General features: G+C 40.6%; 1 protein-coding gene across 1 annotated transcript in view; it reads left to right on the top strand.

Annotated features, from left to right (window-relative positions):
* Positions 1-1,821: 1,821 nt before the first annotated feature.
* Positions 1,822-26,951, top strand: part of LOC109865242 (RPE-retinal G protein-coupled receptor-like) — a 38,381-nt gene continuing 13,251 nt past the window's right edge. Inside the window, exons 1-4 of the mRNA XM_020453352.2 lie at positions 1,822-2,405; positions 2,723-2,879; positions 4,298-4,419; positions 9,616-9,769. Coding sequence (XP_020308941.1) covers positions 2,327-2,405; positions 2,723-2,879; positions 4,298-4,419; positions 9,616-9,769 — 512 coding nt within the window. The 5' untranslated portion in view covers positions 1,822-2,326. The remainder of the gene's footprint in view (positions 2,406-2,722; positions 2,880-4,297; positions 4,420-9,615; positions 9,770-26,951) is intronic.

Genomic DNA, 26,951 nt, shown 5'->3' with positions numbered 1-26,951 from the left:
CAGCCAAAAACCCATGTGCAGATGGCAATTTCTCTGTACACCTAAAGCCAGCCATACTGAGGTCAGCAATGGACAGATGGATTTGTGAGCTTGGCTTTAATATTAGAGACAACTAAGAGCTATGCTATAAACAGATCAGTTCATAATAACACAAATCTGTGTCAGACAAGTCATATTAGAGACTCATACATAGCCTAGTCTTTATCACAAATTCCATAGCCTCAGATCTGAACAAACATGCATTAAAACATGTAGTGTATTTATTTTGGTCACAGACCAAAACAGAAACCGAAAGCACACATCTAAATCAGTTTATTAAAATACACAATACGTGAAACATTACAGAATCCTAAATGACCTCATTTAGTAATGATGATTTGTGTGATCATATGCAGTATTTGCATGTATCTATTAAAATGGTAAAATAAATAAAAAATCTCTTCTTAGCAAAAGAGCTATTTCTCAAGCAAGAATTTTGCTAGGATTGGTCTAACTGGGGATGGGAAAACTTAAAATGAGCTTTTATTGGCAGAGAGGTTTGAAACTCTCTTTCTAATTTATCGCCTGGCGGTGTCACCGGGCAGGCCAAAACTCCATCCCACCAAAACAGGCTTAAATTTCAGGCAGTCTTTTCGAACAGCTCTTACACTAAAAAGGGAATTATCATCATTTTCACAATTTCACAGTATTATTCCAACCTCATAGTGTGGAAATAAATGTATATAAAACACAAGAAAATAATGTTTTTGACTGCACTGGGCTTCAGGTTTTTAATTACATTTCCCAAGGTTTCCCAATCTGATAATCCAGTTTTGTAGGCAAACAATATGACCATTGTTCTCCCCTCTAACCCTATGGTATGAAAAGCTGCCAATTAGGATGTTGCGATTATAGCATGTTCCACTAAAGAATAGATGGTATAATTTATGGCAAGTTGTGGCTTTTGTATCTCTCACACCTTTGTCAGAAAGCATCTCGTCATCTCGCTCAACTAAGCCTCCTTTTGTATTAAGGGAACTATAGCAAAGTTTACAGAGTTGACTTTCCCATTAGATTAGTTTATTCATGAAGTTATGAACATAGATCTCATAACTTTAAAACATCCTGCAGTTATTTGATTCTCCTGCTTTGTTCCAGTCAAATCTAAGAATAGTTCATTGTTTCAGTTTCGCAGTGAGGTCAGTGTCTCACTGAGATGAGTGTCTGAAATGTGTGTGTGTATGTGTGTGTGTGTGTGCATGTCAGTTACCATTTTTAAATGTAAGGGAAACAATGAATTACTTAATGATGCACAACATAATGCACAAAAACCCTTAAATAATTAATATAACTTGCCTATTGTGTGAACAAATATTGCAGTCAGTTTTCCTAAACATGAATCCAATGATTTGAGAAGATTTGACATTATATGTAAATCATCACATCCTTTGTGGAGTGCTCCAGTCTTACTCACTCACTTCATCTCCTGAAGTGGATTTATTTTGAGTGTTTCTCTCCTTTGGTTGTGCTATCAGACCCAAAGAAGGGGACACATACAATTAGCATAGTGCAGAACTTTAACATGACAAATAACTAAATCACTAACTAATTCTATATTTTTTAAACATGTGGCATATTTTTGGCTGCTAGCTAGCCTTCTAGCTATGGCTAACACATTCACGGCCACATTTCCACTGCCATAATACATTTTACAGATGCAAAAGTATCCCACCATATGGAACAAATAAATTATGATTTTTATACAGTATGACTTTACAAACATAACTGGATGGAAACTTGAGTGAGTCTGACCACCAGTCAGAGACCACTATGATGACACACCAAATGTGTTTGACGGATCCTTTTTGTCTTCTTCCAATGCCTCTTTAGGGGAAAGTAATCCAATAGTAACTGAAAGTAATCCGATTATGTTTGGCTAATCCAAAAGTTACGTTATTTTGGACAGGTAACTAGTAACAGAACATCCTTTCAACAGAGTTGTATAGACTACATCAAACATGTGCATTTGACATTAAGGTCATCCTTCTCCAGACGGTGGTCTCACACAGACAGAAAGGCTCGTTGTATAACTAATAGAGAGCTTTAGAGTAGCAGTGTGTAAATACGTATTAGGGGACAGTGGGTTGTGTTGTTATGTTCATTAATACATTCTTGTGCGGATTGGGACAAGAGAGTGAGAGAGCTTTACATAATTGCATGCATGCTTTTTCACGTGAAATGCCCCTTTAAAAGTGGGATCAGTTAGGTTAGAGGCACATTGTAAAGCAAGCGGACAGTGAAGAGTAAGTAGATCTGTGATTTGCTGGTGTGAAAATTCGCACTGAAGATGGTGTCTTCCTACCCTTTACCGGATGGTTTCTCAGACTTTGATGTATTCTCTTTGGGATCTTGTCTGCTAGTGGAGGGTGAGTGATGGAATTCATCCATAAATGCGGTAACTATGCTTCTATATGCAATGTTAGACCTGATGCTCCGTGTTCAGGGTTGGTGGCCTGTTTACGCACTCTTTAACAAGGAGTGGTAGCAGCGCAGTTATGTGACCTGATGTAATATGAATGAAATGCTGATTTTGTCCAGAAAATTGCATGATATAATTTTACATTCAATAGTCTGGAATAACACATTATTATTGTTTAAACAGCCTTTCAAAAGAAAACGTTTTCAGTGTGCTATGCACACTGCCACTGTGTTTATAACCTATTCTGTGTTGTGTCCCTTAAAGGTCTTCTGGGATTCTTCCTGAATGCTGTGACAGTCGCTGCTTTCCTCAAAATAAGAGAACTGAGAACCCCCAGCAATTTCCTAGTCTTGAGTTTGGCATTGGCCGATATGGGCATCTCTACGAATGCAACCATTGCTGCTTTCTCCAGTTTTCTGAGGTGAGTGACATAGCATACTAATCCTCTCCATCGCCTTATTCAGTTTTTACTCACACTGACTCATTGTTGCAACGTTTTGCCACTGCAAAATACCATGAATTGAATATGGAATATTATATACTGGGGGTTCTCAATACCATAGCGGATCAACTCAAAGGAGAATATGTCTCTCTCTCTCTGACATATTCCAATCAATTGGCTAATCAATGTCTCTGCATAGTTTTAGAGTAGTACACCAACGAGGTAGAGTCATAACAGACCTTCCGGGGACTGTGCTGTGATGCATAAAGGCGGAGGATTTAGAACTCTTTAATCGGGGGGGATGAACGATGATGCTCTGGGTTGGCGTCTAGGTGGTTTAGGATTAAAACAGGCACCAGATTCACTTCAAATGTGTATTAATAGATGACCATGGCCAATGCAAAATAGCATAAACAGACACTGGCCTTCCCTGCAGTCTAGTTTTATGCACTGTAAAGTGTTTGCCATTAATTTGACAGTATCTTACAGGCATCTCGGTGGTGAGTAAAATTCTGTATTTCATATTGCCGTACACCTACTGTAATATAAATACAGTATCAAAGCAAGTACTTTGCAATGACACACAGTACCCTACCACAAATTGACTGTACACTTGCCTATATTATACTATAAATATGTAACTGCTACCGTAATCGGAATGAATGAATTAATTAATTAATGGACAAATGAAGGAAATTCATTAAGGGGAAGAGTTTGTATTTCACTGTAATAACAAGTGATTAGTGCAAGCAGGTTGCTGCTAGTATATTACAGTATATTATTTCATATTTTGCCTTTAAAATCACTTGCACTTCTACAGGCTTTCTCAAAGACTTCCAAACCGACAGAGACTACAGGGTAGAACAGACCAAAAGGACATGACATAATTCTCAACACTTTAAGCTTTGAGACTCGCTGCCATTTCAATCTGTTGACTACACATTTTAAATTGACAGAACACTATAACTACATATGAGTTAAATACAGCATTCTCACTCATGGGTGCAACAAATATAGCTTCTTACAAGGTAACACCTCAAAATATGTTAATGGACCAGAAACATACCATGCATCTCCTAATGGTCATAAAGGTTTTTAGGGCTCAAACGAAACAATACGGTACGGTACTGCATTCTGTGGGGTGGAACTACAGTACCATTTGAAATATGCCAATTTTCCCACAATGCACCATCATTTACAGTATGCTGCAGTAAAATGTTTTAAAGTTTATTTTTACTGTTGATAATACTAAAAATGACCAATAAATTACAGTTTTCTGTTACATTGTGCTCTACCAGTCTATCAATTCATTGTTGAACACAATAAAAATAATACCATAATGTTAAGGTCTAAGGTATTGTCTTTCCCCCTCTTTACTACTGTATGCCCTTCTCCAGGTACTGGCCCTATGGCTCTGATGGCTGCCAGACTCATGGCTTCCAGGGTTTCGTGACAGCTCTCGCCAGCATCCACTTCATTGCTGCCATTGCATGGGACAGATACCACCAGTACTGCACAAGTAAGTGGCGTGAGTCTCATACATCTCCATAGACACACACACACACACACACACACAAAAGACACACACACACATCTATCCCCAACAAAAAATGCACAAACAAGCACATACTAAACAGGACTAATCTTTGTGTGCAGCTGTTCTTGGGGCCTCACAGCATCCTAAAAGGCCATCTGGCCTAAGAGTCTATTGGTCTGTTATGAGGTCACTCATCTATACGGTTTTAATGACCTCTCACAAAGACATAATCTGCAGACTATACCCACACTGACACACTTTCTATTGTGTTATGACCTTGTCAAACTATACATTGAGTGTACAAAACATTAAGGACATCTGCTCTTTCCATGACATAGACTGACAAGGTGAATCCAGGTGAAAGCTATGATCCCTTATTAATGTCACTTGTTAAATCCACTTCAATTAGTGTAGTTGAAGGGAAGGAGACGGGATAAAGAATGATTTTTAAGCCTTAAGAATATTGAAACATGGATTGTGCGTGTGTGCCATTCAGAGGGTGAATGGGCAAGACAAAATATTTAAGTGGATTCAAACGGGGTATGGTAATAGGTGCCATGTGCACCAGTTTGTATCAAGAACTGCAATGCTGCTGGGTTTTTCACGCTCAACAGATTCCTGTGTGTATCAAGAATGATCCACCACCCAAAGGACATCAGCCAACTTGACACAACTGTAGGAAGCATTGGAGTCAACATGGGCCAGCATCCCTGTGGAACGTTTTTGATATATACAGTTGAAGTCGGAAGTTTACATAAACTTAGGTTGGAGTCATTAAAACTTGTTTTTCAACCACTCCACAAACTTCTTGTCAACAAACAATAGTTTTGACAAGTTGGTAAGGACATCTACTTTGTGCATAATTTGTACAACAATTGTTTACAGACAGATTATTTCACTTATAATTCACTGTATCACAATTCCAGTGGGTCAGAAGTTTACACACACTAAATTGACTGTGCCTTTAAACAGCTTGGAAAATTCCAGAAAATGATGTCATGGCTTTAGAAGCTTTGGCTTTTTTTCAAGGTCTAACTTTAAACTCAGTGCCTCTTTTCTTGACATCATGGGAAAACAAAAGACATCAGCCAAGACCTCATAAAAAAATTGTAGACCTCCCCAAGTCTGGTTCATTCTTGGGAGAAATTTCAAAATGCCTGAAGGTACCACGTTTCTCTGTACAAATAATAGTATGCAAGTATAAACACCATGGGACAACGCAGCCGTCATACCGCTCAGGAAGGAGACGCATTCTGTCTCCAAGAGATGAAGGTACTTTGGTGCGAAATGTGCAAATCAATCCCAGAACAACAGCAGGACCTTGTGAAGATGCTGGAGGAAACAGGTACAAATGTATCTATATCCACAGTAAAACAAGTCCTGTATCGACACAACCTGAAAGGCCGCTCAACAAGGAAGAAGCCACTGCTCCAAAACCGCCATAAAAAAGCCAGACTGGTTTGTAACTGCACATGGGGACAAAGATCGTACTTTTTGGAGAAATGTTCTCTGGTCTGATGAAGCAAAAATAGAACTGTTTGGCCATTTTGACCATTGTTATGTTTGGAGGAAAAAGGGGGAGGCTTGAGGGGGAGGCTTGCAACCGAAGAACACGATCCCAACCGTGAAGCACAGCGGTACAGCATCATGTTTTGGGGTTGCTTTGCTGCAGGCGGGACTGGTACACTTCACAAAATAGATGGCATCATGAGTGAGGAAAAATTCTGTTGATATATTGAAGCAACATCTCAAGATATCAGTCAGGAAGTTAAAGCTTGGTCGCAAATGCGTCTTCCAAATGTACAAATACCCCAACCATACTTCCAAAATGGCTTAATAAGGACAACAAAGTCAAGGTAGTGGAGTGGCTTTCAAAAAGCCCTGACCTCAATCCCATAGAAAATATGTGGGCAGAACTGGAAAAGCATGTGCGAGCAAGGAGGCATACACAGCTGACTCAGTTACACCAGCACTGTCAGGAGGAATGGGCCAAAATTCACCCAACTTATTGTGGGAAGCTTGTGGAAGGCTAACCAAAATGTTTGACCAAAGTTAAACAATTTAAAGGCAATGCTACCAAATACTAATAGAGTGTATGTAAATTTCTGACCCGCTTGCAATGTGATGAAAGACATAAAAGCTGAAATAAATCCCTCTACTATTATTCTGACATTTCACATTCTTAAAATAAAGTGGTGATCCTAACTGACCTAAGACAGGGATTTTTACTTGGATTAAATGTCAGGAATTGTGAAAAAAAGAAGAAGAAAAAAATGTGTTAAGTTCATTAGAGTTACCAGTCTCAGAAATTGCAGCCCAAATAAATGATTTACAGAGTTCAAGTAACAGACATGTCTCAACATCAATTGTTCACTGTGTGAATCAGGCGTTCATGATTGAATTGCTGCAAAGAAACCACAACCAAAGGACACCAATAGGAAGAAGAGACTTGCTTGGGCCAAGAAACATGAGCAATGGACATTAGACCGGTGGAAATTTGTCCTTTGGTCTGGAGTCCACATTTTTGTTTCCAACCGCCCTGTCTTTGTGAGACGTGGTGTGGGTGAACGGATGTATTTCCCACCGTAAAGCATGGAGGAGGAGGTATTATGGTGTGGGGGTGCTTTGCTGGTGACACTGTCAGTGATTTATTTAGAATTCACCCTTAACCAGCATGGGAACCACAGCACTCTGCAGCAATACGCCATCCCATCTGGTTTGGGCTTAGTGGGACTATCATTTGATTTTCAACAGGACAATGACCTAACACACCTCCAGGCTGTGTAAGGGCTATTTTAGTTTGGGATGAGGCGGACCGCAGAGTGAAGCAAAAACAGCCAACAAGTGCTCAGAATATTCAAATATTTTTGCACAGCTGAAAACTGTGTTCTGATTAAAGAAGCAATAAACTGGCCTTCTTTAGACTAGTTGAGTATCTGGAGAGTCAGCATTTGTGGGTTTGATTACAGGTTCAAAATGGCCAGAAACAAAGAACGTTCTTCTGAAATTCGTCAGTCTAGTCTTGTTCTTAGAAATGAAGGCTATTCCATGCGAGGAATTGCCAAGAAACTGAAGATCTCGTACAACGCTGTGTACTACTCCCTTCACAGAACAACGCAAACGGTCTCTAACCAGAATAGAAAAAGGAGTGGGAAGTACATTAAAGTGTCTAGTTTGAGAAACAGATGCCTCACAAGTCCTCAACTGGCAGCGTCATTAAATAGTACCTGTAAAACACCAGTCTCAAAGTCAACATTGAAGAGGCAACTCCGGGATGCTGGCCTTCTAGTCAGAGTTCCTCTGTCCAGTGTCTGTGTTCTTTTGCCCATCGTAATCTTTTCTTTTTATTGGCCTGTCTGAGATGCTTTTTCTTTGCAACTCTGCGTGGGGCCTCCCACTCCTCTTTCTATTCTGGTTTGAGACAGTTTTCAGCTGTGCTAACAATTTCAAATGGGATTTCTAATGATCAATTAACCTTTTAAAATTATTCACTTGGATTAGCTAACACAACGTGCCATTGGAACGCAGGAGAGAGGGTTGCTGATAATGGGCCTGTCAGAGTCGTGTGTATAGGTGGCAGGGAAGTCAGGCGCAGGAGAGTCAAAGGAAGGTTTTTTTTTCAGGAAGTAAAAAAAAAAAATTATGCCATTACAGTATCCATTGACTTAGGACTCCATTTGCAGTTCCCATGCCTTCCACTAGATGTCAACAGTCTTTATAAATCGTTTCAGGCTTGTATTCTTATAAATGAGGGAGTAAGACCAGTCTAAACGAGTGGAACCTAACGTGACGCAGAGTTTTTTCAGGTGCATGTGCATTTCTGGTTTACCTTTTATATTGACAATGTTATTGTCCAGTTGAAATATGATAGATCATTTAGGCTAAAAAACAACCTGAGGATTGAATATAAACATCGTTTGACATGTTTCTATGAACTTTATGGATACAATTTGGATTTTTTGTCTGATTGTTTTGACTGAGTTTGAGCCTGTGGATTACGGAAGAAAACGCGCTAACAAAACGGAGGTTTTTGGATATAAAGAGACTTCTTCGAACAAAAGGAACATTTATTGAGTAAATGAATTTCATCTGATTGCCACCATATGAAGATCATCAAAAAGGTAAGGGATTCATTTTATCTCTGTTTCTGAGTTTTGTAACGCTTCTGCTTGGCTGGTTACTGTTTGTAATAATTTGTCAACTGGGCTATGTTCTGGGCTAGGTATGCTTTCGCCGAAAACCATTTTATAAATATGACACTGTGGTTGGTTTAACAAGAAGTTAAGTTTTGTTCTCTGAATTTTTATTTTGAGCATTTCTGTAATTGAATTTGGCACCCTGCAACCTCACTGGATGTTGGCCAGATGGGACACTAGCATTCCACATACCCTAGAGAGGTTAATAGCAGTCCACTAAACATACTCCAACCACTAAATGTACATAAATAACAAAAATGGGTACGAGGACCCATCGCGCACATATACAAATACATATACAACACTGACATAAAAACAATCTCTGACAAAGACATGAGGGGAAACAGAGGGTTAAATACACAACAGGTAATGAATTGGATTGAAACCAGGTGTGTAGGAAGACAAGACAAAACAAATGGAAAATGAAAAATGGATCAATGATGGCTAGAAGAACTGTGACGTCGACCGCCGAACACCGCCCGAACAAGGAGAGGCACCGATTTCGGCAGATCTCGTGACAGGGCCTCTGTACACCTATGTAGATATTCCATTTAAAAAATCTGCCGTTTACAGCTACAATAGTCATTTACAATCTAATTAATTTGATGTTATTTTAATGGACAAAAAAATTGCTTTTCTTTCAAAAACAAGGACATTTCTAAGTGACCCCAAACTTTTTAAAGGTAGTGTATTTTTAATCCGTTTTAGAGTAAGGCTGTAAAGTATGAATACTTTCCGAATGCACTGTACATATGTCTAGTCCTGGAAAATCATAAGCCTGATGGGATATTTCATTTTTCCATTGGAATGATGGAGAGTAACTGTGTGTGTTTCTAATAGCATAGCACACACTTTTACTCTCCCTCTCCATTTCAATTGGAAATAGAATCTATTCTAATCGTTCCACTTCCATGGCTTCTATAGATTATTGTAATAGATTCTATCATAATTATTGTATTTCTATGGTTGTGCTTTTCATCAGGGACAAAGCTACAGTGGAGCAGTGCCATCACTCTGGCTATTTTCATCTGGCTGTTCACCGCCTTCTGGTCAGCCATGCCCCTCATCGGCTGGGGAGAGTATGACTACGAACCCCTCAGGACATGCTGTACCCTGGACTACAGCAAAGGAGACAGGTGACAAAGACACCCATGTTTCAAGTTTCAGGTTTCAAGTTTTTAATGTCACATGCACAAGTACAGTTAAATGCCTTTCTTGCAATCTCTAAACCCAACGTTGCAGTAATCAATAACAATATACTACTACAAATAACAAGGTAGAACAAAAACACACAATATAAAAATAATAATAATAATAATAATAATAACACTTATGTAAGTAAGCATATTATATACACGGTCAGTTCCAGAACCATATTTACAATGTGCAGGGATACTGGAGTGATAGAGGTAGATATGTATAGGGGTAAGGTGACTTGGCATCAGGATATATGTAGAGTAGTAGCAGTGTATATGATGATTGTATGTGAGTGGGTGTGTGTAGAGTCAGTACAAATATATGTGCGTATGAGCAAATTATGTAGTGAGTGTTGAAGTATCTGTGTGCGAAGTGTATGTGAGTGTGCATAGAGACAGTGCAAAAATAAGAATAAAATACAAAGGTAGACTCAGATAGTCTGTGTAGCCATTTTGTTAGCTACTTCGTTAGCTACTTAGCTGTCTTATGGCATGGGAATAGAAGCTCTTCAGGAGCCTGTTGGTGTTATCTGGATAACATGTGTGAAATGGTTGGTAGTGTGTGTGAAATCAATAGAGTTATAAAGTTCCAAAGACTGGGCCTAATCTAGTGTATTTTAGTGTATATTGTTGTCTATCAACACTGACAAGCCACCTGGGTCTAACATCCTGGATGGAAAATTACTGACAATAATAGCAGATGATATTGCCACTCCTATTTCCCATATCTTCAATTTAAGCCTACTAGAAAGTGTGTGCCCTCAGGCCTGGAGGAAAGAAAAAGTCATTCCCCTACCTAAGGATAGTAAAGCCACATTTACTGGCTCAAATAGCTAACCAGTCAGCCTGTTACCAACCCTTCGTAAACTTTTGGAAAAAATGGTGTTTGACCAGATAAAATGCCATTTTACAGTAACAGACTTTAAGCACGAAGGACATTCAACAAGCACAGCACTTACACAAATGACGGCTGAGAGAAATGGATGATAAAAAGATTGCTGTTTTGTTCAGTGTGGCTTTTGACATTATCGATCATAGTCTACTACTGAAAAACCAAATGCGATATTGTGGATAAAGAGTTACCTGTCTAACAGAACATAGAGGGTGTTATTTAATGGAAGCATCTCCAACAAAATCCAGGTAGATTCAGGAATTCCCCAGGGTAGCTGTCTAGGCCCCTTACTTTTCTCAGTCTTTACTAATGACATGAGACTGGCTTACAGAATGGGTGGCAAGGAATAAGTTTGTCCGAACTATTTCATAAAGTTAAAGCATTGTATTTGGGACAAATCATTCACAAAACCATATATCTCAACTAAATATTGTAATGAACAGTCCTTCCAGGATTTATGAACATTTTGGGATTTCTACATTTTGGGATTTTTGCGGCCAAAAATGCTTGATTTTGCGGCAGCTTTTCTGAAATTCTGCAATACATTTTGAAATGTTTTTTTTTTTACATAAAGCAATAAAAGTCAAATGTGCTCAATTTTAGGTTGATTTGAAGCAGAATACATAATATAAAAAGTGCAAAAAGGCAAGTGTTTATGCTTCTGAATAACAATGAGCAACAGCTCATTAAAGTGATGCATAGGAAGGGGCTCTACGCAGGGTTTGCCAGCACAGATAGTCTACGATGTTTTGAGAGTGAGGAATTTGGGCATAAGAGCTTTGCGTGCCATCATAAAGGACGTAGACAAGGTGAGGGCACCTTGTGGGGGAAATCAATATGCAGGGGGTAATGAGATGCAGACAGCAGAGGCTGGGCCTAGTCATGCCAGGGATGGTGGTGTTAATGAGGCTGGGCCTAGTCATGCAAGAGATGGTGGTGTAAATGAGGCTGGGCCTAGTCAGGCTAGAGATGGTGGGGTAGCTGAGGCTGGGTGTAGTCATGCTATGGAGGGTGGTGTAGATTAGGCTGGGTCTAGTCAGGTTATGCTAGTTGATGAGGAGAGTATAGTGGGGAAGTGTAAGAGACTAGGGGGGAGGAGGTTGTCAAGCAGAAAAGGAAAAAGGGTGTGGTCAAAGGCACCATGGAACCTTTGCCTGGTGCTGGCGTGAAGGCCCTGACCAGAGAGGAAGGGCAGGTGGTCAGGATGGGAGATGGAGATGAGGAGGAAAGTGAGTCTGAGGAAGAGGATACGGAGTTATTTTTTTCAAACTCCTCTTCAATGGGTCCGGAGCTGACAGCCAGTCAAGCAGAGGGGTCAAAGTACATGTTGAGAGAACTGACAAGGTTCTTGAATGAGACCAAGGGGTACAATTGAATCTTTAGGCTTTTTATCTTATCTGGGAAAGTTTGTAAAATCAGTACAAATGCTATAAAAAACGAGGGGCATGGTGTCCTCGCACCCAGGAAATGGTTTAGGTTGAGGAAATGGGTCACAACAGTGCGTAAGGGTCTACCTTCAGACACTGTTTAGATGTATAGTTTCTTTCTGACACTGGGGCTTTTTGAGCTTTGCTATTGGTCTCTTTCTTTGCTGGCTTTTCTCCCACCTCTTATGGAGACGCTTCGGGTAGGCTCACTTAATATAAATGGTGCCAGGGATGCGGGAAAGAGTGTGTTGGGTGAATATGTAAAACCAAAAAAGTACTGGTGTTGTTTCTGCAGAAGACGCATAGTGATGTGTTGAATAAGTCGATTGGGGGCTCTGGTGGAAAGGGGCAAATGTGTCTAGCCATGGGACACATTTTAGTGCAGGGGTGGCAGTCCTGTTTGTATCAGTTCTGTCTGTAAAAATGTGCTCCTCAAAGGAGGTATGTAGGGGTAGGCTGCTTGTTGTAAAAGTAGAAATCCACAATACACATTTACACATTTATAAATGTGTACGCCTCTAACACAGGGAGAGAGAGGAGGGTTCTATTTGGGTGTCTTAGACAGGAAATCTCACAGGTAGCACCTGGTGATTGACGGGGACTGGAACTGTACAATGGATTTTTATGAAAGACAGAAATGGGGAAGAGAAATTCAGTGTCCGTTGGAGTGTTAAGGGACATCATTCATCAGTTTGATCTAGTGGATGTTTGGAGAACTAAACATCCCAACACAAGACAGTATACATGGATGAAGGTTTTACATGTCCAGGAATCTGAGCAATAGGCTGTTGGGCGCTACCATTCTACTGGTTGGGTTTTCAGATCACCACATAACCATGGCTTGACTGTCTATTTCACCAGGGCCCCGGCATGCATCCTATTGGAAGTTTAATGTAAAGCTCTTACAAGATGCCACTTTATGTTAAGGTTTCCAGACATTTTGGGAACGGTGGGGGCAGCGAAGAGAGGAGTATGAGTCTGAGTCAATGGTGGGATGTGGGAAAAGTCCAAATTCGGGTTTTCTGTCAACAGTACACAGCTCTCTCATTCTCAGAGGGTAGGAGACTATTGGGGGAACTAGATCATTGTATTAGTGAGATGGATGTAGAGATGGTGGGGGAAGGCAATGAAGGCCTCCAGACTAATTTTATCTGAACTATGTAGGGACCTGGGTAGTTTTTTCCAGGTTAAAGCAAAGGGAGCACTTGTAAGAGCTAGGTTCTCCATGCTCAATGAGATGGATGCTTCCAGCTCATTCTTCTTTGGTTTGGAAAGACAGAGAGGTGAAGCCATGGGTATGCATTGTCTACGGCTGTCTAATGGGCGGGTGACCTCTGTGGTGGGAGAGATGCGGGAGCGAAATGTGGAGTGTTATCCTCTAGTTACCCATCCCGCATGAGGGAGCGAACTGTGGAGTGTTATCCTCTAGTTACCCATCCCGCATGAGGGAGCGAACTGTGGAGTGTTATCCTCTAGTTACCCATCCCGCATGAGGGAGCGTAATCATCGACTGACACTAATTAGCATAACGCAACGGACATAAATATTCCTAGAAAATATTCCTATTCATGAAAATCACAAGTGAAATATATTGAGACACAGCTTAGCCTTTTGTTAATCACCCTGTCATCTCAGATTTTCAAAATATGCTTTACAGCCAAAGCTAGACAAGCATTTGTGTAAGTTTATTGATAGCCTAGCAGAGCATTTTGTCCAGCTAGCAGCAGGTAACTTGGTCACGGAAATCAGAAAAGCAATCAAATTAAATTGTTTACCTTTGATGAGCTTCTGCTTCCAAGGGGTTTGCAGTGGGGTTATGAAGGGCTTAAAGTGTTGGGGGTGTACCTGAGCTCGGAGAGGTGGGTCACGAAGTACTGGGAGGGTCTGTCACAGGCAGTGGTGTCAAGACTGGCCAGGTGGAGGTTGCTCCTGTCCCAAGTGTCATATAGAGGGAGGGTGCTGATAATCAACAACCTGGTGGCATCTTCCCTGTGGCATAAACTGTCTGTCTGCTCGCAGACCTGCAACGCAAGTTGGTGGACTTTTTCTGGTCGAGCCATCACTGGCTGAGGGCAACAGTGTTGTACATGACCATCCACGAAGGAGGACAGGGCCTGGTGGAACTGGAGAGCAGGGTGGCTGCTTACTGACTAAAGTATAGACTTCTGTACTATACTGATGTTGGTTGGAGGAAACCAGCATGCGCACTGCTGAGGAGAGCTGGCGGATTAGGGTTGGACCGGCACCTGTTCCTCATGAAGCTGGAGAGGCTGAGTACAGCAGGTCTCTCAGATTTTTACACTGCAGCTGCTAAGGCCCACACGAGAAGGGGGTGGGGAGCCGAGCTGTGGGTGTGGGAGGAGCCTATCTACCACAACCCAGCCATCCCTTTGAGATCGGTTCAGTCGGCCACCCTGCAGAGGCAACTGATGGCAGCGGGTTTACAAAGGCTGGGTGACCTGCGACTAATGGGAGAGGAGGGGTGGAAAACCCCAGAAGTCCTGGCACAACAAACAGGACTAACGTATCTTAGGCTGCTGGAGAGATTCCTGGAGGAGGTCCAGGGGGCACTGTCTGAGCCGGTAAGGGGGGTGTTTGAGCGGCCAAAGGGGGAGGGGCCACCAATGTTTCCTCCACTGCAGGTGACGGCAGAGACTGGAGACTGGCAAGGGGGTCTGGAGGACTTGTTAGATTTTACCACTCTGAACCTGTGGGAGTTTGAAGGGGTGGGAGGTAAAGCCCTCTACAACTTCTGCGTTAAGGTAAGGAATATTAGGAGCCTAACAGGAGTGAAGGAACATCATTGGCAGGGGGTATGTGGGGCGGAGAGTATGGTGGGTTTTAGATGGAGGGGTCTTTACAAACCCCCAGTACCAAAGAGGTCAGGGTACCTCCAGTGGAGGGTTCTTCATGGAGCCCTGGCCACTAATAGCTGGTTGGTACAGGTTGAACTGGGAATTGGGCAGGGGTGTCCTTTCTGTGTTATGAAAGAAACTGTGATCCATGTGTTTTCTGTGTGCGCCAGGTTAACTTGTTATGGCTGCAATCTCGATATCGGGATAAGTGTCATCAACAACCGCTGAATAGCATAGTGCTACATTCCATAAATATTACTACAAATATTATATTCATGAAATCACAAGTGCAATATAGGAAAACACAGCTTAGCCTTTTGTTAATCCACCTGTTGTGTCAGATTTTGAAATTATGCTTTTCAGCGAAAGCAAACCAAGCGTTTGTGTAAGTTTATCGATCGCACTACAAAACATTAAGTACACTTAGCATCAGGAAGCTTGGTCACAAAAATCAGAAAAGCAATCAAAGCAATAGGAAACGGAATCTGGTTCATATCCCTTAAAATCCAGCAAAGGGAGGCTATGGAACATGGAGTTTTCAAAATAGAAGCCACTTCCTGTTTTGATTTTCCTCAGGGTTTCGCCTGCAATATCAATTCAGTTATACTCACAGACAATATTTTGACAGTTTTGGAAACTTTAGAGTTTTTTTCTATCCAATACTAATAATAATATGCATATATTAGCAACTGAGACTGAGAAGCTGGCCGTTTACAATGGGCACCTTTTCATCCAAGCTACTCAATACTGCCCCTGCAGCCATAAAAAGTTAATGCAATTAATGTCTATGTTGGAATGTCTGTGTGAGAGGTTGGGAGTAGTTTTTACTGTTGGGATGTTTACAATGGGTACAGGTATTCAAATAAGGAGAAGGCCAAATGTATTTTGTTGAATTTTCTGTTTGCTCAGGCGAAGTTGGCTATTTGGCTAACAAGGAGGAACAGGGTCAAAGGTGGGGGGATAACAGACCCTTTTAATATTATTTAATTGGATGGTCTCTGTGCGCCTTAGGGTAGAATTTGAGTTCTATAGAATGATAAAAAGTTTGGAGATATTTCAGGAGATATGGAGTGTTGGGGGGAGCTGTCTGTATAGCTGGGAAGATGTATTGGACATACGGTTGTAGAAATGTTTGTTTTTTGGGGTTATTGTGATGTGCGGTGTTGTTTTGTATCGTGTGGTAGAGGGAAAGTTTCATTAAAGATAGACAAAAAGTCTCACTCACTCACACACTCACTCTCTCTCTCTCTTAAAAAAACGAATAGATTCAAAGCTGATGAATCACTTTCGATTTGAGGATCGATATTTCTTTCTAATAAATTGTCTTGTTTTTCTGAAAGGGTTGTAAGGGAGATAAAGAACAGAACACGGAATAATAGAGTTGTGGTTGATTATTACTCAATTTTCTTTTAATCCAGAAAGATTGTGCTTTCGTGATCCTTATTAAGTTTTACAGAGTGTTTAAAATGGCAATGCTGACAAATTGCACTCTGTGATTTGAGCAGCGCTCTCCATAGACAGAATGGGGAGAGCAGAGTGCAGACCACCCTACTTAAGCCAAGGTTAGCAGAGTAAAAGTTTGAATAAAAACGCCACTCACCTTGATTCTTTCAGTGCTTGCCACAGTCTTCCCTGCTACCACTTCAGTCATTATGATCTGCCGCTGCTGTGGTAACTGTTCTGACATTCTCATATGCTTTGCTGATTCAGAGGGACTGTTGATTGTCGACTTTTTGTGTCCAAAAACATTTGGAAATTGATTTGCACGGACGTTAGCTGTTATTTTTGTTGGTAAATTTCTGTTCATTGTACTGCCTGTCAGCCATCAACAATCACCCATCATCTTCACATGTGAATACGCTTACAGGCCAGGGGGGAAAAACTGTGTGGTTAAATTGGGCCATTTTCCATGGCAACAGTGCAGTAATTCGTCAAAATTACAAACCCGCTTTTTATTGGACCCTTTTACGTGCTAAAAGTGCTGGAATTGGTCAAAATTTTGAGCTCTCGCGTAATATGCGCTGATGGTTGATTTTGCATTGAATTATGCGATCGCAGAATCCTGGAGGGACTGAATTAATAATGTGGTAATTGAGCAAGTTGAGGAAACTAAACAGCTTGGAGTAACTGGATTGTAAAACTGTCATGGTCAAAACATATTGATTCAACAGTAGCTAGGATGGGGAGAAGTCTGTCCATAATAAAGTGCTGCTCTGCATTCTTAACAGTACTATCAACAAGGCAGGTCCTACAGGCACTAGTTTTGTCGCACCTGGACTACTTTTCAGCCGTATGGTCAGCTGCCACAAAGTGGGACTTAGGAAAATTGAAATTGGCTCAGAACACGGCAGCACGGCTGGCCCTTGGATGTACACAGAGAGCTAACATTAATGACATGCATGTCAAGCTCTTCCTGGCTCAAAGTGGAGGAGAGATTGACTTCCTCACTATTGGTATTTGTGAGATGTATTGACATGCCGAATATACCGAGCTGTCTGTTTGAACTACTGGGACACAGCTCGGACACCCACGCAAACCCCACAAGATATGCACAAGGCAGAGCCTCTGGTGGCTCTGCCCAGGTAACAACCTTGCCTACTCTAAACAATGACTGAGGTAAGATTTGTAAATTATCGTTATGTCTGACATCATCATGTAGGAGCGCCCCTTTCATTCTCCACATGTCCAATTCGCCCTTGGGTGTCCATTCATGTCAATCCTGTACCAATTCTCTGTCAAGTGTCTTATCTATTTTAAGAAGTATCTGTGCTCCTTATATATTTTCTTAAATATATATATTTATCGATTTAAACAGTAACCCTTTTCCCTCCTATCTCTCAAATACCACTAAGCGTCTCACAGTTTGACATTATCTAAAATCATTGATTTTAGAAAAAACATGTCTATGAATGGCAATCTCTAAAGTCCTTACATTTCCTTAATCAATCTATCTTGATCCTAACAATAATCCTAAATCATCACAGATGTCATATATTCCTGTTAAATGTAATACTATTTTTTTTTAACTCCTAATAGTCAAACGAAGCCAAAACAAATGCTAACCATATCAAATCCTTCCAACACTAATAAGCTCTTTCCTTCAGGGATCCACAATATCTTATCTGACAATAACATGAATTAACCTTAACATCAGTTTCATCAATAATTTAATATATGTTGCATAGTGTGGAATATCTTATATACAGTAATTTATCACCCCTAAGAACTGAAACTCATTTTTCTATATAATTTCCTGCCCTATTGGCTTAATATATCTCCTATCCATACCTCAATGTATATTATCTCCCCCTATTTATTCTCAATGATAAATAGGATTTTTGTCTGTTGTAAAACCAAATCAATAATTGCCAATTCAAAAACTTCACAGCTAATGTTGTAAAACAGAATCCTGAACCACTTTCTTAATCTGTGGTTCAAACAATAATGCTAACCCAAAACTATAACTCCATTATAATTAATTTACCTTAAAACTAGTAACCCAAATGACCACAAATTCATTTTACAAATGGCTCTCCCCTAAAGCTGATCAAACCCCAAGAGATAGCCATGATAAGGTCAAAGGTCATACCACCCTTTTATAGTCATGTTCCATACCACATTAGACATATTAAAGAACCCTTTATCCTTAAAATAAAAAAAATTCACATATGTAATTAAAATTCATAAAATAAAAACTCATAAAGTTCCATATGTGTGCGTGCCTCTTTAAATACCTTTGCACTAAAACAAATAGTCCTAACAAATGTTTTATATGTGTATATTTGCAAACCTTGATGAATAAACCAAAACTTCCAGGCCTTTTTCAATTTGGTCGTTTATGGCCTCAATCTCACCCACTCTCCCCAAGATTATAGTCCCAGGAAACATCTAAAAGAGAGACAATAAACTCCCATTCTCCCAGAAGAACACAAAACACGTAACTAGCATGCACTATGCTACATCGATTCAGAACTCAAAAGTGAACTATAAACCAAACCTAATGATAATTCCTCTTACCTCAAATCATTAATCATAAGATTTAAACAACGTCAATGTATATGTATACTTAACTAAACATGCTACCCTTAGATACAATTAACCTGAAAACATTATGATCTAATGTATTACTTTTTCCCTCTGTCGCAAATGTCGTACATTTCTCAGTGTAAGAAATCAGTCATTTAATCCCAGATATTTAATAAAAATGTAAACGTATTCTCCCATGGCTCCTTCAACGTACACATTTTAGATAACTTCCATCCGTCCCGGAAGAAGGAAACCTACTCAAACACACCAGAATAAAATGTTTAATTAAGTTAAATCAACTCCTAAAATAAACTATAAACAGTAACCAAATAAACAAACCACCTTAATCAGCAAAAAACAAACTATACAAAAACTCCCTACTATAATGCTTCAGATGACAATATTACTCAGAGACTCATGTTTACATCTCAAATAAACAAAACACAGTCTGCATGTTCCTCAAAAAATAACAACTTGCCCCTGTTACAGATGTCTATGTATCAGGGGAAAAGCTCAAATAACCAAATTCAACCTAGCTAATTTCCCAAAACATATGCAATTGTTTTTTACTATAGAGGTTGCTTTTCAACATTAATACCCGAACATTGTTCCACATAATGGAAACAGATTTTAATGTTAGACTACATGAACTTTCCTGCTCAAATTAACTGGTGTTACTTATACAATCAAACCAGGAATCAATAACCATCAGAATCCATTATCACTATGTTTTACGATTCAGACATTCAGATCTCCCTTTCTCATAGCCAAATACAGTCCAAATAAATGCCACAAATCAATGATGCCCACCTAGCGAATCTGCTGCTAGTTTTTAGCATCTTTCCTGACTACCCTGACGACTTACAGCTACTTTTAAAAATGTATTTGGAAATTTTTATCAAATTCTGAAAAGTGACTCAAAACAATAATGCACGCATTTTTCTTCTTAAAGACAAACAATTTTCTCCGTCACCCCTAGTCACAACATCATTTCTGTGGCGACAAAAGTGCCTTGCGAGTGATGTCATCAACAAGCGCTCAACCTAGACCCAAGCCGCAACGACTTTCAATGAATTGTAAATAATTGTTGACTGTCTGCAGCAACAGTAGTACGGGTTCGATAAACCAAACCTAATTTATCATATCTGTTGAATCTTGAATTAGAACTTACAACATCAATCAACATCTCTCATCTCTCAATTCGCTAATATATATAAGAACATTTCGATGGGCACAAATCTATCATAATTGTCTCTTCATTATTATTTAGAATTCATTAGATTTAAATAACTCTCTCGTCTTTGATTCAGCATTTTAATTAGGACTCTATTCCCAATACATTATTCAAACAGATCATTTTTTGAACAGACATCGTCTTACCTCAAAATTCGCTCCGTCCTTATTTTAAGTTGAATGAATTAGTCTTTCAATTTGAACCAAACAACCTATTTAAAACGTTCTGTTTATATCTTATACAAATACTAGTGACTATAACTTTCTCTGCAAAACAAACAATTACTTTAATTACAATCAAAAACACAGATTTTTATGTTAACGCCTTGGCTGGGAACCGAACCCTGGACTGCCGTTTGCAAGATAGCTATGCTCACCACTATACCACCAACGCTATGTAAATCACTAAGATTCTCCGCAAATAGACCCATTTTAAAATTGTCTGTATTCGTAACTCCGGCATCGGGACAACATAAAATGGCCCTAATTTTAAAGCCCAAGCTTTTCCTCAGCGAGAATTCTCATTAATCTCGCTCTCTTCTATCAGAAATTAGGAATAGTTACTATTGTGACTCTTGATAAGTTATTAGGTCTCACACGTGAGCGAATTATCGTTCCTTCTTTAAACTTACTCCTCCATGTCGGGCCAAAATAGCTGTTTCTCTTATCTCTTCCCTGCATTATTTCCCTTCTCCCGTTAATTCCGGGACCTCCTTTGAGGATTTACTACCCATGTTAGTTAAATCCTTACTGTTACTAGTAGCTATGGTATTTAATCACTTATCTATGCCTTTCAATTTTTTTTACCTTCTATGTGTGTGTATTTCTATGAATATGCTATTTACCGTTACTCAGTTACTTTAGTTGCTCTCCTGTCTGACTATGTGTGTGTCTCTTTAATGATAATCAATGTGTATGGGTTTCTATATTTATTTCTCCTTTCTGGAAACTTCATCTATAGATTTGACTTTTGATCAGACATTAAATTTCACCCGTATACAATTATAAGCTCATTATAAACTATTGTTCCTTGGTGCTTTCAACATTAATATCTCATATCTCACTTCTTTAGACTATGTTTCCCTCACCACCTCCGTGGATATTATTTTCTTTCAGTATTGAATAGGTTCAGTTATTTCGTTCGCCTAGGATTACCCTACCTTCTCACCAAGCCTAATTTATATTTAGGTATGTCTTTTGAATTAATGGCTATCCTATTTGTACAGAACGACCGTCCTATCTAACAAAACTTACTATATCCCTTCCTTCCGTTATGTTTATTTGTGGTAGAATTCGTTACCAAGGTCATTTCGGACATCTCTTCCTTCCTTCCTATCGATTTTGGTTAAAACACAAAGTAGAAACCTAGTGTATTTGTTCAGAATATTCAAGCACCTATCATTGATTAAATCCAAACTCCTTTAGAACATTCAATCAAAAATATCTTAAATAATTCCTCCCAAATTCGAGAATAAAGACTATTTACCATGGTCCTGTAGACTGGGAAAAGCAATGCCGGTTCGATTCCGTCACCTTCTCTGTCGCACTTAGATCATATACCGGCCTGGTCTTTTAAACACTAAATTCAGAGTCCAGGTCTTTAAATAACGAGTCCAGACCCGTCCGTGCACGGCTTTCGACTTTCCCTTTGGACGACAGAGGCAAGTTTGTGGAATCCGCTCGAAGGACCAATTGTTACTGTAATTTAAATATACCAATGTGTTTTCATTAATTGAATTGCCTTAATCTATTCTATGAGAATTTGTAAGATTCTTGTTTGCATAAAATAGACGGAGACCAGTATTATCAATAATAGCAAACAGAATTTATTCTCGGAGCGTGCTGCCATGTTACCACGAGCAACAGGTTATATACAATAACATGACGTAATTTCATTGCTTAACAGAATCCCCTCCTCTCGACTGGAAAAAAGAGAACTTTAAAAGTTCATTCTGAGTTCATTCTGACCCCCCTAGCACATACACAGGACACACAACACAACTGAATTAACTTTTGACTCCTCACCATTATCGATCACCACTTAGCTGACAGTTCTAATTAACAGAAAACCTAGGAATGCACTCACAGCCTTATCTAAAACACCCCAGAGCTCAGTTTCGTCAGTTCAACCATAGGATAACTACCTTATCTATTTACTTAATCCACAACCCATTAGTTTCTTCTTAGTTGGAATGGTGTTCATTAACTTTAACTTCTTGCGACTCCAAACCCGTATCCGGGAGCGTTATCATAGCCTCAAGCTCATTACCATAATGCAATGTTTCCTATTCATGAAAATCACAAATTAAATGAAATAAATATATTGAAACACAAGCTTAGCTGTCTGTTAACAACACTGTCATCTCAGATTTTCAAAATATGCTTTTCAACCAAAGCTACACAAGCATTTGTGTAAGAGTATTTATAGCTTAGCATAGCATTAAGCCTAGCATTCAGCAGGCAACATTTTCACAAAAACAAGAAAAGCATTCAAATAAAATAATTTACCTTTGAAGAACTTCAGCTGTTTTCAATGACGAGACTCTTAGTTAGATAGCAAATGTTCATTTTTTCCAAAAATATTAGTTGTGTAGACGAAATAGCTCCGTTTTGTTCATCACATTTGGCTAAGGAAAAGACCGGAAAATGCAGTCACCTACATCGCCAAACTTTTTTCCAAAATAGCTCCATAATATCGACAGAAACATGGCAAACTTTGTTTAGAATCAATCCTCAAGGTGTTTTTCACATATCTATTCGATGATAAATATTTCGTGGCAGTGGGTTTCTCATCAGAGGCAAACGGAAAAATACTGCAGCTGGAGATTACGCAATAATTGCGACGGAGGACACCAAGCAACCACCTGGTAGATGTAGTCTCTTATGGTCAATCTTCCAATGATATGCCTACAAATACGTCACAATGCTGCAGACCCCTTGCGGAAATCGTGGAAAACGTAAGCTGACTCCTAGCTCCTCCATTGCCATGAGGTGGTTTCAAAAAATGCGGCACTTCCTGATTGGATCTTTTATCTGGGTTTTTTCTGTAACTTCAGTTCTGTGGCACTCACAGACAATATCTTTGCAGTTTTGGAAACGTCAGAGTGTTTTCTTTCCAAATCTGTCAATTATATGCATAGTCGAGCGTCTTTTCGTGACAAAATATATTGTTTAAAACGGGAACGTTTTTCATCCAAAAATTAAAATAGCGCCCCCTAGTTATAAAAGGTTATTTACTCCTTGTCTGTGTCTCACAATCCCTTCTATGAACTGATATTGTTAATCAGATATAATAAAACAGAATATAAGTTTACTTAGTTACAGTTCTATTTAAAATGAGAATATTATTTATTCATTTATTCATAATATTTCTAACAGTGTCACATGATCTGTCACATGATCTCAGTAAATGTACACTTGTTCTGAAAGGCTCCAGAGTCTGCAACACCACTAAGCAAGGGGCACCACCAAGCAAGCGGAACCATGAAGACCAAGGAGCTCTCCAAACAGGTCAGGGACAAAGTTGTGGAGAAGTACAGATCAGGGTTGGGTTATAAAAAAAGATCAGAAACTTTGAACATCCCACGGAGTATCATTAAATCCATTATTAAAAATTGGTAAGAAAATGGCACCACAAAAAACCTGCCAAGAGAGGACCACCCAGTAAATCTCACGGACCAGGCAAGCAGGGCATTAATCAGAGAGGAAACAAAGTGACCCCTGAAGGAGCTGCAAAGCTCCACAGCGGAGATTGGAGTATCTGTCCATAGAACCACTTTATGCCGTACACTCCACAGAGCTGGGCTTTACGGAAGAGTGGCCAGAAGAAAAGCCATTGCTTAACAACAACAACAAAAAGAAACACGTTTGGTGTTTGCTAAAAGGCATGTGGGAGACTCCCCAAACATTTAGTCAGATGAGACATAAAATTTAGCTTTTTGGCCATCAAGGAAAATGCTATGTCTGGGGCAAACCCAACACCTCTCATCACCCCGAGAATACCATCTCCACAGTGAAGCATGGTGGTGGCAGCATGTCACGTAGAGTAGGCCAGATGGCTAAACTGGATATCCTAACCTCTATAAAAATAAAAAGATGGCGGAACCGCAAAAGTTCTTCTGTGCAAAGGTGTTTATTTACAAGTGATTCCGGAACAGAAAACAACAGTACTGCCATCAACGTCTACCTTATGGGACAGCCTAACAACAATGCTGCCCCATCCACAGCTCAATCCAAAAAATCCCCCTTAGAGACTGGAGAGAGGCTCCTTTTGTAGGGCTAGCCCCTCCCCTCAGAACAATTAACCCTAATTAATTAATCAATTAACAATACAAACCTACATTTTCCATGAACTAAACATACTAAAGGATATACATTGCAACACGGTTTTAAACAATATCACAACATAACATTTACAACATTACATCACTACTGATAATATCTTTCAATATGCCCATATGCATTAATGAGCCATTTGGGACAGGCACTATAAAGCCAACCCAATTCCCTTAGCTCGGGTCCTTTTCCAGCATACCCAGAAGCTACAGAGATGGAGAGAGAGGAACAGAACAAACAAACAATGCGCTCATCCACAACATTGATAAGTATAATAATTATTGTATCTCTCAAATATAAACATTGACAAGTGTGAAATGCATGCACCAAGACAGAAGTTAAATTCTGTGTCGACCCACATTGTTAACTTATGGTATAATGGCGCAGGGAGGAGTGATGAATATGTGTGTGCGTTAAAGAACCAAATGCTGCCCGCGGCCAGTGACGGACTTCTACGTCACATTACCTTCCTCCTCTCCTGAAGCGACCATGTTCGGGAGCCTTGATAGGTAGTCCGCAGTAACGTTCTCTTTTCCTGCCTTGTGACGGACACAGAACCTGAAGGGCTGGAGCTCCAGATACCACCTGGTCACACGAGAATTCCGGTCCTTCATGGTCTGGATCCAGGTCAGTGCTCTGTGGTCCGTGTGCAGGTCAAATTCCCTCCCAAGAAGGTAGTAACGGAGGCTATCTAAGGCCCACTTTATAGCCAGGCACTCCTTTTCGATTGTAGAATACCTGGTTTCCCTGGGCAACAGCTTCCGACTCAGGTACAGCACAGGAAGCTCTTCTCTTGGCTCCCCTTGGGCCAGTACAGCTCCAATTCCTACAGCCGAAGCGTCCACCTGCACGAGAAATCTCTTCTTAAAATCAGGGGTCTGGAGAACAGGGAATGAGCACAGTCGTTTTTTCAGTGTCATGAAGGCTTCCTCACACTCCTCAGTCCACTTCACAGGGTTGCTGGCCCCCTTCGAAGTGAGGTTGGTCAGAGGGACAGCGATGGTCGAAAACTGTGGAATGAATCTCCGGTACCACCCTGCCAGACCTAGGAAGGACTTCACCTGTGTCTTGGTTCTGGGTTGAGGGCTATTCCTGATGGACTCCACTTTCTCCACCTGAGGCCGAACTTCACCCTTACCCAGCTGGTAACCCAGGTACTTTGTCTCCTGTTTCGCCCACTCACACTTCAGGAGGTTAAGCGTGAGGCCTGCTTCATGGATCTTCCCCAGGACGCTGCTAAGATGCTGTATGTGCTCCTCCCAGGAGTGGCTGTAGATCACCACGTCATCCAAGTAAGCAGCACAGTAATCGTCACAGTCCTGGAGGACCTTGTCCATCAGCCTCTGGAAAGTCGCAGGGGCCCCATGAAGGCCAAACGGCATGACCTTGAACTGGAACAGGCCCATTGGCGTCCGATTAGGTACGGTCCTTGCCATTGCGCAAGGAGCTTGCTGGTAGATGAGGGAAGGAGGAGCAGGACTTTCTGTCCTGGCTCAAACTCTCTGTGGCGAGCGTGCTGGTCATAGCCTCTCTTCTGGGCCTTCTGGGCTTGCTGAAGGTTTGCTCTAGCTTCCTCTCGGTACCGTTCCAACCTGTCTCGCATCTGGAGGACATACTGGACAATCCCCTGTCCTGAGGTAGCTACTGGGGAACCTTCCCAGCACTTCTTCAGCAGGTCCAGTGGTCCTTGCACTGGCCATCCATAGAGGAGTTCGAATGGCGAGAAACCTGTCGATGCCTGAGGCACCTCCCTGTAAGCAAAAAGCAGAAAGGGTAACCACTTATCCCAGTCTTTACCAGTGTCAGCCACAAACTTCCTCAGCATGTTCTTGAGCGTTTGATTGAATCTCTCTACGAGCCCATCCGTTTGGGGATGGTAGGGAGTAGTCCTCAAGCCTTTAATGCCCAGCTGTCGGTGGAGTTGAACCATCAGTCGCGAGGTGAAGTTTGTCCCTTGGTCCGTCAGGATTTCATCTGGGATTCCTACACGAGAGAAGAGCTGAACAAGAGCACTGATTATCTTTGGAGTGGTTATGGAACGGAGTGGGAAGGCTTCTGGGAACCGGGTGGCATAGTCACAGATCACCAATATATACTTGTAACCTGCACTACTCTTCTCCAAGGGTCCAACAATGTCCATTGCAATTCTCTTGAATGGGGTAGAGATAACTGGCAGTGAACATAGAGGAGCCCGTTCAGACCTACGGACAGCACTGGTTTTCTGGCACGTGGGGCATGATTTGCAGTATTTTTGTACATCAGTATACATGGAGGGCCAAAAGAAACGGGAGCCTAGCCTAAGATAGGTCTTATGTTGCCCTAGATGGCCTGCCCATGGAACTGTATGTGCAAGG

Source organism: Oncorhynchus kisutch, linkage group LG20 (assembly GCF_002021735.2).
Source record: "Oncorhynchus kisutch isolate 150728-3 linkage group LG20, Okis_V2, whole genome shotgun sequence".
NCBI lineage: Eukaryota > Metazoa > Chordata > Actinopteri > Salmoniformes > Salmonidae > Oncorhynchus > Oncorhynchus kisutch.
Note: the sequence above shows the minus strand (reverse complement) of the source record. Positions and strands in the feature narration are given on the sequence as shown.